The 12,211-nt window shown below is 39.6% G+C and overlaps 1 protein-coding gene across 1 annotated transcript in view; it reads right to left on the reverse strand.

Annotated features, from left to right (window-relative positions):
- LOC144595583 (protein diaphanous homolog 3-like) overlaps positions 1–12,211 on the reverse strand; it is a 321,554-nt gene that overhangs the window by 216,402 nt on the left and 92,941 nt on the right. The window contains exon 18 of the mRNA XM_078403147.1: positions 9,485–9,599. Within this exon, the coding sequence (XP_078259273.1) occupies positions 9,485–9,599 (115 nt within the window). The remainder of the gene's footprint in view (positions 1–9,484; positions 9,600–12,211) is intronic.

Here is a 12,211-nt window from a genome sequence, read left to right on the forward strand (position 1 = left end):
TGTCAGATCTAAAAATAGACAACATGAAGTTAAAGTTATTTAAAAATTCACTGATTCATCATTGAACCATTATTCAGCCCGCCGAGTCCACGCCAACTTTTTTGCCAGCTACACAAATCCCATTTTCCCACAATAGGTCTACGTCCTTCTATGCCTTGTCTATTTAAGTTCTTGTCTATCTTTGAAACCCTTCTTTGACTGGATAGCATGCAAACAAAATATTTTTAATGTACCTCAGTACACATGACAAAAATAAACTGTGCATTCACATCCTTTATAAGGTATGGTGATGAGAATTACACACAATTCTGCAATTTGGCACGTCACAAATGACTCTTACAAACTTCTACAGACACAGAAAGCTTACTGTCGGGTTGCATTATAGCTTGGTTTGGGAACAGCTCTGTCCAATACTGCAAGAAAGTAGTAGATGGAGCACATTCCATCAAACAGACCCACCACTGACTCAATATACACTTCACGATGCCTTGGAAAAGCAGCCAACATAATCCAAGACTTGTTCCACCCCAGTCACTCCTTCTACTCCCTGCTCTTATCGGGCAGAAGATACAGAAACTTGAAAGTACGCACCACCATACTTGGAACAGCTCTTCCCCTCTGTTACCAGGCTTCTGAATGGTCTTTCCCCAAGTTAGGGTTTCTTTCTGATTCACCTCCACCCCAGTGCAGATATTGGACTTTGTCTCTGGAACTGGCCTGTTACTTGCTGACTACTATGTTCTGCACTCTGCATCTTCCCCTTTGTTCTACCTTTTGTACATTAGTTTAACTTGATTATATTGATGTATAGTATTATCTGATCTGATTGGATAGCATCCAATACAAAGCTTTTCACTGTACCTCAGTACATGTGACAATAATAAATCCAAAACCTATATTAAAGCCTTAATTACACAAAGTGAGGCATTATAAGAGTACATCTTAAACATCAGTAAAAATTGTGAATACCATAACATGTGAACAAAAATTATGTAATGTCCATTGGAAGAGAAAAACAATCAAACATTAAGATCAATATATTGCTAAATCAAACTGCAAAGTTCAAATCTAAGTTCAAAACCTATGAAAAAATAATAGATAGAAAAATATAGATCTGATATGCAAAACTACCAGACAAAAAGCCAAATGTCAATAATCTGGCATAATCAATTAATACCTACCTACCTACCTAAAAGGAAACAAAAGAAATAAAAATTCAACATAGAAGGAAATTTACAAGAAACATCATCAGACAATCCATAGACAGCCAACCATTCCCGCACCATATCTTGTGTTTATAAAATAAGACATTTGATGAGGGTGAGGAAGAAAGGCATCCCGCAAAAAGAATAAAATAACAGCGGAAATGGATGGAAAGCAAATGGAATGCAGATCAATGCAGAGACAACATCACACAGATGGTGAGAATGGTATTTATTCACAAAATGCTGGAGTAACTCAGCAGGTCAGGCAGCATCTCGGGAGAGAAGGAATGGGCGACGTTTCGGGTCGAGACCCTTTGTTCAGTCTGAAGAAGGGTCTCGACCCGAAACGTCGCCCATTCCTTCTCTCCCGAGATGCTGCCTGACCTGCTGAGTTACTCCAGCATTTTGTGAATAAATACCTTCGATTTGTACCAGCATCTGCAGTTATTTTCTTATATTACACAGTGAGAATGGCTCATCCTGCAAGTCAAAACCAAAAAAAACAAGAAAGAAATTTCTCTCTTCACTCAAAAAAGGCAAAATTACCCAAGGGAATTATTAACTATGGAATCATTAACTGTAAATTACATATTTATGTGAGTAGATGAAAATCAAGACACAGATTAATTTTTTTGCAGCAGTAGACACTGGAAGTGAACAGTGAGTAGAACCATCAGTTGGAGCAGGGTCATTAGATCAGAGCACACAGAATGCTGACACACTCAGTTCACTTACTTTCATAATTCCACACTTTGCATAAAAACTGCATTAAAAAAAGGAGAACTTAGTATCCAAACATTTGAACCCACTGGAGTTAATCCTCCATAACACCACCACCATTTCCCCAGTACATCCACTATTAAAGACAATAATATGTGCACAATTTGACAAGTTTAGAAAACTGCTAAGACAGAGCTATACAATTTAAACAGCTGTCTGAAATGCACAGTGTAAGGACGATCTGACTTGTCACTTCACACAAATAAAAAGACTGAAAAATTAATTGAACTAAAGTAGGAGAGAACGGGAGCAGAATGGCGAGATGGGAAGCATTGAGATCAAGGAAAGTTAATGAAAAGATAACTGCAAAGTTAAATATGGAAAAATCCAAAGATTGGCTTATTTAAAGCAGAGGAAGAAATTATGCTTACGGTTGGATGATTAAGGAGAGTAAGAATACAAAACGGCAGAGGTAATAAATGTCAAAAATTTAGTATTCATGCTGGTCAAGCATGGGGTCAAAATATATGATGCTATGCATTTTATATATGAGTGGAGCCAATAAACAAACATGCAACCCAAAACTAATTGACGAGACCATTGCTTCTTGTCTTAAAGTCAGAGACACAGAGAAACTAAATAAACCATTTATTAATGAATAACACGGATCGGAGACAACAGCTATAAGCTGTGACAAGAGGAAAATGTGGTGCTTTTCCTTATATCTGATATTCTTAAGTGACAGGTTTTCAAAATTATGGCTTTTAATAAATAGCTGTGAACTAACTGTACTAGTTGGTGTGTCAGTTAGCTACAACAAAACAAACTAAATAAACTGTGAAGAGAGGAACTGCAGATGTTGGTTTCAAACAAAGATAGGCACAAAAAGCTGGAGTAACGCAGCGGGACAGGCAGCATCTCTGGAGAGAAGGAATGGGTGATGTTTCGGGTCTGAAGAAGGGTCTCGACCCGAAACATCACCCATTCCTTCTCTCCAGAGATGTTGCCTGTCCCGCTGAGTTACTCCAGCTTTTAGTGTCTAGCTTCAAATTAAATAAACTGATTGTGTTTAAAGAAATGAAAGACTCTACCGAAACCAAGGTATTTCAAAAAGTAAGTTAATTGGCTAAAATAATTGGTTCGGTGAGTTTGTAGGGAAGTGGCTCTCCCTGAGGAAAAAAAGGTAGTTGTACAGACTAAAAAATAACATGTTACTGCAGCATTTTGTGTCTATATAAGGAACAGTGATACAAATTCCCTTGACAGGGTGCAATTTCCTCCACATACAAACAAATTTGAGCAAAGTAATATTTGTATCACTTAATAGTTGGTTTGAGAAAAGCAATTTTCTGTTTTCATAGATTTTTTTAATTGCTTATTTTAAATCATTGCAGGAAATTAACAAACATGGATTCAAAAATTTCTTATGTTGTGCCTCTTAAAAAAGCAAGACTACAATTGCTTAAAAAAGCAAGACTGGAATCTGGAGCAAATAAGCAAACTGCTGGAGGAACTTCGCAGGTCAATCAGCATCTTTGGAGGCCAAAGGATGGTCAACATTTCAGGTTGTGACCCTATATTAGGAATGAGAGTAAGAGGAAAATAGCCTGTATCTAGAAGTGAGACAGGGGCCAAGTAAAACAGGCGAGAAGGGGAATTATGGGCAGATAGGAGACTCCAAATTCCCCTCTTCCCTACCAACTCCCCTTTGAGGAAGAGAGTTCCAAAGACTCACAGCAAGTGGACAGAACAAAACTGGCTTCATCTCATTTTATATCAGTGACTGCCTAATTCTTTGAGAGGATGAATCTCTCCACATCCACTGATCAGGCAGCATTCCTGGAGGCAAAGGATGGTCAAACACTGTGGCACATCAGGGATGGGGAGAATTACATGGACCCTGGTGTTCTGGAGGCAGTCACACCCATTAGGGTAACCGCTTCCAATGTGATTCGTGGGTCAGGAGGAGGGTGTGCCTGCAAGTGAGGCAGGCAGGGGAATAGAGGTAAGGACATTGCAAGAGGAATTTCAGCTCTTAGGCTTGTCAAGCAAGTCTGAGATTTATGCTCCCTGTGCAGGCGAGTGTGGGACTGTAGGAAGGATAAGCAACATGACCAGGGCATTCAGGGGGGCATTCAAGAGGGGAGAGAGAAGAAAAGCGTATTTGTCATTGGGGATAGCATAGTTAGGGGGATAGACACTATGTCATGAAGAACGAGAGTCCCGAAGGTTGTGTTGCCTACCTGATGCTCGGGTTCGGGCAATCACATCTGATCTGCAGAGGAACTTGAAGTGGGAGGGGAAAGATCCAGTCGGCGTGGTCCACATGGGTACCAACGGCGTAGGTGGAACAAGGAAAGAGGTTCTGCTAAAGGAATTTGAGCAGCTAGGCACTAAATTTCAAAGATGAACCAAAAAGGTAATAATCTCTGGATTGTTACCTGAGCCACATGCAAATTTCATAAGAACCATGTACAGTACTTAAAATAAATTCTAAACGTTGCAGGAAAGAACCAGGATATTATGTGAATTTGATTATTTTGTTGCCAATCCTGTTAAGCTATTAGTTTTATTTAATCATATGATAGCAATGGTCTTAAACCTGAAACTTGGACTGTTTCTCTTTGTGCAGATGCTACAATACGTTGGTATGGTCACATTTGCAGTACTGTGTACAGTTTTGGTCTTCCTACCATAGGAAAGGTGTTATTCAACTGGAAAGGATGCAAAAAAAGAGTTACCAGGATGTTACCAGGACTGGAGAGTTTGAGATATAAGGAGAGGTGAGATTGGTTGTGTTTTACCCCCCTCAAGCATAGGAGGCTGAGGGGTGACCTTGTAGAGTTTTATAAAAAACATCAGGGAATTAGATCAGATGAATAGCCACAGTCTTTTAGGTTTAAGGTGAGAGTAGGATATAAAATGGACCTAAGAGGCAACATTTCACATACCTGGTGGTGCTTACTTGGAACGAGCTGCCGGTGGAAGTGTAGAAATGAGTACAATTACAACATCTAAATGACACTGGACAGAAATAAGGAAAGGAGCAGTTTTGGAGGGATACGGGCAAGGTGCAGGCAAGTGAGACTAGCTCAGTTAGAAAACGGCCGGCATGGACTGAATGGTCCATTTCTGTGTGTATAGTTCACTGGCATTATCATGTTAACCAAAAGGCTGTGTTTCTGGAATTTTCTGTTTTTTCCCAAATTTATTAAAATCACTTTCCACATCAAGTTGAGAAATTTGCAAACAAAGTTTGTTGCCTTTTTTTCTTTAAATTGCAACATAACTATTGGAAATGTATTTGGCTGGAAAGAGGATAAAACATTCTAGTTACAGATTTCCGCTGCCAATTCTGTTCCACAATCAAGTAGTGAAAAAAACTTCACTGCTGCTTTCACTTTTAAGTGGTATCTCTGTCCAGCTGTTGAACTGAAATTTGAAGTTCACTAATATACTGAGAGTTCAAAGCAGAGCTTAGGATCAGAGTTCACAATTTTTGTGTTAAATCTCATTCATCTCATTCATTATGCACTTCCAAGAAAATCGATGAATCTCAAAAATAGAAATTTCTTTCTGAAATGGTAAATTCATAATTAAATAACTAGTCTATTTTTTGTCCAACCTTAATAACAATGGGGTATTGCGTAAGTAAACTATTCCGCCTCTTCTGCTGCTCTGCATTCAGTCAGGTCACAGCTGACCTTTTTTTTTTCCAGAGCCATTTTCAAACACTAACCCCACATCCCATTTTTCCATAATTGATAACACTCAGCGATCAAGCTTCTGTGGCATTTTTGGGCCGAGAATATCAAAGATTCGCAATCTTCTGGAAGAAGTTCATTCTCACTTCTGTTCTGAATGACTGACCCCTTATTTTAAGACTGTGACTCCTAGTTCTAAATACCCAGCCAAGAGAACATCACCTCTGCATCTACCGTGCAAGCTCTGTAAAAATTGTGTACATGTTAATGAGATCTCTTCTTCTTCTGAATTCTAGGGAGCATAGATCTTAATTTCTGCTCAAAGAGCAACTTCTTCCCTCTTGGAATTCAATCAGGCAAATCAATGTGCCTACAATTCCTTCATTAGCTTGGACACCAGACCGGAAAAACCTGTACACTATTCAGTCATAAAAATTCAAATATTGTTATTTAAGTTCTTTCCAAATGAATAATAATTGAATTATTCAGGTCAATATTGGATAATATTGGCCTCTTAGTGATATTTAACCAAATGTGATCATTCAACATTCCACAACTGATTCATTTTGGCATTATGCACACACCAAATCCTTCCATTGGGAGTTTGCTGTCAATTAAACAAATTATATCAAAATGTAATTAGTTGATTTTCATTTAATGGCAGGAAGGGATCTTTAATTTTCCTGTAATCTTATCATTTCCCCTACTCTACATCTCAGGCTATTATATTAAGAAGTACATGATGTGAGGATGCTCTTTCTCGACTTCAGCTCTGCCTTTAACACGGTCATCCCGAGCAGACTGGTCACCAAACTTTCCGACCTGGGATTTTCCCTAACCATCTGCAAATGGATCAAGGACTTCCTGACCAACCGCCCCCAGACAGTCAAAATAGGCCCTCACCTCTCCTCCACCATTACACTGAGCACCGGCTCACCACAGGGCTGTGTGTTGAGCCCCATCCTTTACTCCCTCTACACTCACGACTGCGCCCCCACCCATCCCACCAACACCATCATCAAGTTCGCGGATGACACGACTGTGGTTGGACTTATCTCAGAAGGAGATGAGACAGCCTATAGGGATGAAATCCAAAGGCTGGCAGCATGGTGTTCAGTGAACAATCTGGTCCTGAACTCCTCCAAAACAAAGGAACTTATAATTGACTTTAGAAAAACCAGTGGAGATTACGACCCACTCTACATCAATGGGGTCTGCGTGGAAAGGGTACCAGCTTTCAGGTTCCTGGGTACGCACATCGCAGAGGATCTCACCTGGTCTACCAACACCATCACCACAGTAAAGAAGGCACAGCAGAGACTCCACTTCCTGAGGATCCTCAGGAAAACCAACCTGCAGGAGAAGCTCATGTTGTCCTTCTATCGCTGCTCCATCGAGAGTGTGCTGGCATACTGTATAACCACATGGTATGCCAGCTGCTCAGAAAAGGACAGGAAGGCCCTTCAGAGGGTCATCACGACGGCCCAGAAAATCATCGGCTGCTCACTGCCCTCCCTGGAGCACCTGTTCAGCCTGCGCTGCCTCAGTAGAGCAGGCAAAATAATAAAAGATCCATCCCACCCCGGCCACCGTCTGTTTGTTCATCTGCCCTCTGGTCGACGTTTCAGGTCAATCAAATCCCGAACAAACAGACTTAAGAACAGTTTTTACCCCAGGGCCATACGAGAACTGAACACTACCTGTGCACTAGGCAACACCGTTAAAAAATCTTGTACTTAATTTAATTGTATTTATGTATTTATTTGTTTTTGCATTTATTGCATATATGTTTGTACGCACCGTCAGGATTGGCTGTTTTTTAATTTCGTTGTACTCGTTGCAATGACAATAAATGAATATTATTATTATTATTATTATTATTATGTTGCATTTCTATTTTGCTTTAAAACAAAAATCATCAGTTGCACAAGCAACAAAGCAAGAAAAACTAGCGACAAACTTGAGTATGCATAAATTTTACAGTAAACTTGTAAAATGATTCCATCATTAGATGTTTGCCAAAATAAGAATAGAGATGAATAAATCTGTTTGCTGATGGTAGGATTTGGCCAGTGATACTCCCTAGTGAAGAACTAAGGATGTCAGTATTTCACCGATAATGCTGTCATGAAGTGGAATTGAGGTACAGATCTGCAAGGATCCAAGTGAATGGTGAAATATACTGAACAACTTAAGAGTATATTCTTAGTCCAGTAATGAAACTTTATATGTTAAAGAAACATATATATGAATAGAAGTATTTTTCAATCACTCTCTTTATTGAAATCTTATTTGATTTCACGGTAGCGCAGCGGTAGAGTTGCTGCTTTACAGCGAATGCAGCGCCGGAGACTCAGGTTCGATCCTGACTACGGGTGCTGCACTGTAAGGAGTTTGTACGTTCTCCCCGTGACCTGCGTGGGTTTTCTCCGAGATCTTCGGTTTCCTCTCACACTCCAAAGACGTACAGGTATGTAGGTTAATTGGCTGGGTAAATGTAAAAATTGTCCCTAGTGGGTGTAGGATAGTGTTAATGTATGGGGATCGCTGGGCGGCACGGACTTGGAGGGCCGAAAAGGCCTGTTTCCGGCTGTATATATATGATATGATATGATATGATTCAAAACAATTCAAAAATTGTTTTGGATCAAATGAAAATGAACTGTCCCCAGGTTAAATCAATTTTTATTAGGCAAAATGAAACTAAAATATACCCCCAAAAAATATCTGCAGTTCTATTGTGTCTAATATATTACAAGGATTCTGCCTTTCCAGTTCCCAACAAGTGTCTTGTGGCATTGCTGGGGATACTGTGATTACTAAAATTTTTAATAATCTTGTGACAGCCAAAGAAAGGTCTGGAGGGAAATTAGGACCATGTCATTTAGACGAGTTTCGGCAATTGGTGGGCTAGTGTCAATATGTTGATATGTCAATATATGAATATTGTCAATATATCAATATGTGTCAATATATCGATATAGTGTCAATATATCAATATGGTGATCCAAGTCTCATATGATTTATGCAGGTCTGCTTCTGCATAAATGGCAGGCATCATCTGCAGGCAATGTATGAGCAATGTTTATGATCATGGAAAGCTGGAGGGCATTTCACAACACTGTGTACATACACCGGTCAGCCAAAACATTATGACCACTGACAGGGAAAGTGAATAACATTGATTATCTTGTTACAATGGCACCTGTTAAGGGGTGGGATATATTGGGCAGCAAGTGAACAGTCAGTTCTTGAAGTTGATGTATTGGGCAGGAGTAAAGACCTGAGCGACTTTGACAAGGGCCAAATTGTTATGGTCAGACGACTGGGTCAGAGCATCTCTGAAACGGCAAGGCTTGTGGAGTGCTTCCGGTCAGCAGTGGTGAGCACCTACTGACAGTGGTCCGAGGAGGGACAAACCACAAACCAGCGACAGGGTGTTGGGCGCCCAAGGCTCATCGATGCACAAGGCCAACGAAGGCTATCCTGTCTGGTCCGAACTGACAGAAGGTCTACTGTGGCACAAGTCACAGAAAATTTTAATGGTGGTCACGGAGGAATGTGTCACAATACACAGTGCATCGCACCCTGCTGCGCATGGGGCTGCACACGGAGGACCAACAGCATATTAGGCAGGTGGTCATAATGTTTTGGCTCATCAGGTCATCATTTTTTGGCTGAATGATGTATGCCTGTCAGATGTGTTCTTTTCAAATTCTAAAAAAGATGCTCACCTCTGAAAGGATAAAATGTGATATACTTTTCCGCAAAGATCAGATATAAAAATTGTTCAGAATACTTTGGATTCTACAGATGCACAAATAGAAATTTTAGTGTTAAAAATCAACCCAATACCTCGTTTCTGTGTTCCAAAGATGTTACTTATCCGAGCAAACAGGTCCGGACTTTCATATTTGTCTTCTTTTGCTTTTATCCAGAAACAGTTCTCAGGCATTTCAAGTGGTCTGATCTGTGGGAACAAATGATACATCAAAAATCGACTGTTAAAATAACATATTCAAATTTTGATGAAATTATTTAATTATTTGAAAATTACCAACTTAAATAGATGAATGAAAAGTGTACATGGTTGCATGAAAGCAGATCTTCTGCCGAGGCACTAGATTTTCTGTGGAAGTCTGCAAGTCAAACGCTGCTAAAAGTATAAGTTGGAAAAGGCATCATGCCACTTTTGGTACTGGCTGCTCTTGCGCTGCACCACTGAACTTCCCTATGTTCAACAGGACATTGTAAACTTCCACAGAGGTTCCAGTTCTTAGGCTTGGACACTGGTCTACTGAACTTGCACACCAGGATTAAGTATTCTAGTCTAATTGGAAATATTTGCTTGGAAAAAGATAGGCAGACAATTCTTTTATTAATTTAATTTCATGGCATGAATTAATTTTTTAAAGTGTTAATTTGTTTATCATGCTTCCCAGGTATGTTGCATATTTATGACTTCCCAGACTTTGCACCTTTAGACCTTATGTTGTACTGTACACAGTACCATGCCATGCGGATGCACTGGGAGCCACACACCCAATGGAAAACTGCATAAGGATCACACAGAATGAAACAGCAGTAGAGAAGAGCAGTAACAAAGAACCAACTGCTTGCTGGCAGCTCTTAAAAAAAAATGCAAACAGACTATGTACTGGATTATGTACGATATTCTATTTACGTTTGAAATGCAAAATAAATATACAATTTCAATTTTTGGTTGATTTACATTTCAACCAGTCAATTTCATATTAGATGTCCTGCTGATAGGCATATTTTGGATCTAGAAAACTAGAATTTACACTGTCACAGTTAATGGGAATTAATTTCTGGTCTCTGAATCACCAACACATTTGTGCTTTAGGGCAAATATTTCTTCACTACTTTTCATTTTTCTAATATTTTTCCTCATTGTTTGCTTATTTTGACATCCATTTAATAGCTAATTGAAAAAAATTATTGTACATTGCTGTATCAAATAAGTGTTTTTCATATATTGCATTTAGCAAAACTGCTTAAATTTACAAAAGTAAGCAATCCCAACAAAATGTTCCAGCTGCTGATTCAACAGATTGACCACTGGTTCAGACCAAGAAATGAACCAGGAATATTCATATTCTGTACAACTCATTTATTCTCTGAGAAAAATTGCTACATCAACAGAAAAATTATATTGTGATTTGCATTGAGCATAAACTTGAACTTGCCTTATGTTATATGTTAGATAATCTGTATCACAAGACTGTGTTCCTAACCAACTAGTCTCCAACTGTCCTACATTCAAATAGACAATAGACAATAGGTGCAGGAGGAGGCCATTTGGCCCTTCGAGCCAGCACCGCCATTCAATGTGATCATGGCTGATCATTCTCAATCAGTACCCCGTTCCTGCCTTCTCCCCATACCCCCTGACTCCGCTATCCTTAAGAGCTCTATCCAGCTCTCTCTTGAATGCATTCACAACCAAAATACTTATCACAACCAAACCTCACTCATTTCTGAATGTAAATCCAAACATTTTCAATTATCCACAGGTTAAAGTGGCACTCACGTTAGTATAAATCTGGACAGTTCATGATACGATGGTCACAATCAAAAGAATCAGCAGATGGATACCACATGATTGCCTCATATCAGAAAGAAGAATTTAGATAAGATTAGAATAGTTTCTTATCACCAGAGTGCAATGAAATTCCTCAGTACACAGAACAGTACAGCACAAGAACAGCCTCTGGCCCACAATGTCTGTGCCGAGCATGTTGCCAAGACCATGACTTATCTACATGCACATAACCCATATTCATCCTTTCCCTGCATATCCACATGCCTATCCAAAAGTCTTAAATGCCACAAACTTATCTACTTCAACTACCAGCCCCCAGCAGCACGTTCCAGACACACCGCCCTCTGTGCAAAAATACTTGCCCTGCACATCTCCTTTAAACTTTGCCACTCTTACCTTAAAGTTATGCACTTTAGTCATTGTATTTTTTCTATTTTGAGAAAAAGATTCTGACTGTCTACCCTATCAATGCCTCTCATGATTTTATATTCTACTATCACATCTCCCCGTTACCTCCAACGTTCCAGAGAAAACCATCCAAGTCTCTCCCTGTAGCTAATATCCCTAATCCAGGCAACATTCTGGCAAACCTCCTCTGTACCCTTTCCAAAGCCTCCACATCCGTCCTGTAACGTGGTGACCCTGAATTGCAGACTAACCAAAGTCTTATAAAGATGCATCATGATTTCCTGACTCTTCTGCTCAATGCCCTGCCCTATGAAAGCAAACATACCACATTCCTTGCTCACACAATGCTCATGGAGTGAACAATAAATACAACTACGAATACAAAACAGCAGAACTTATGAGCCAGGCTTTTAACCTAGATCATACTATACTGCTTCCCGGTCAATCCAATGTTGTGCTTTTGCACATGCCCATGCAAATGTTTGCCCAATTTTGGACACTCCCCCAAATATCTCCCTACTGCTTTACAATTTACTCCTCTGTATTCTTTTTATGGATTAATTGCTTTCCATTGGTGTTCAATCATGAAATACACTACATTTAGAGGT

The sequence above is a fragment of the Rhinoraja longicauda genome, chromosome 7 (assembly GCF_053455715.1).
Source record: "Rhinoraja longicauda isolate Sanriku21f chromosome 7, sRhiLon1.1, whole genome shotgun sequence".
NCBI classification, from domain to species: domain Eukaryota; kingdom Metazoa; phylum Chordata; class Chondrichthyes; order Rajiformes; family Arhynchobatidae; genus Rhinoraja; species Rhinoraja longicauda.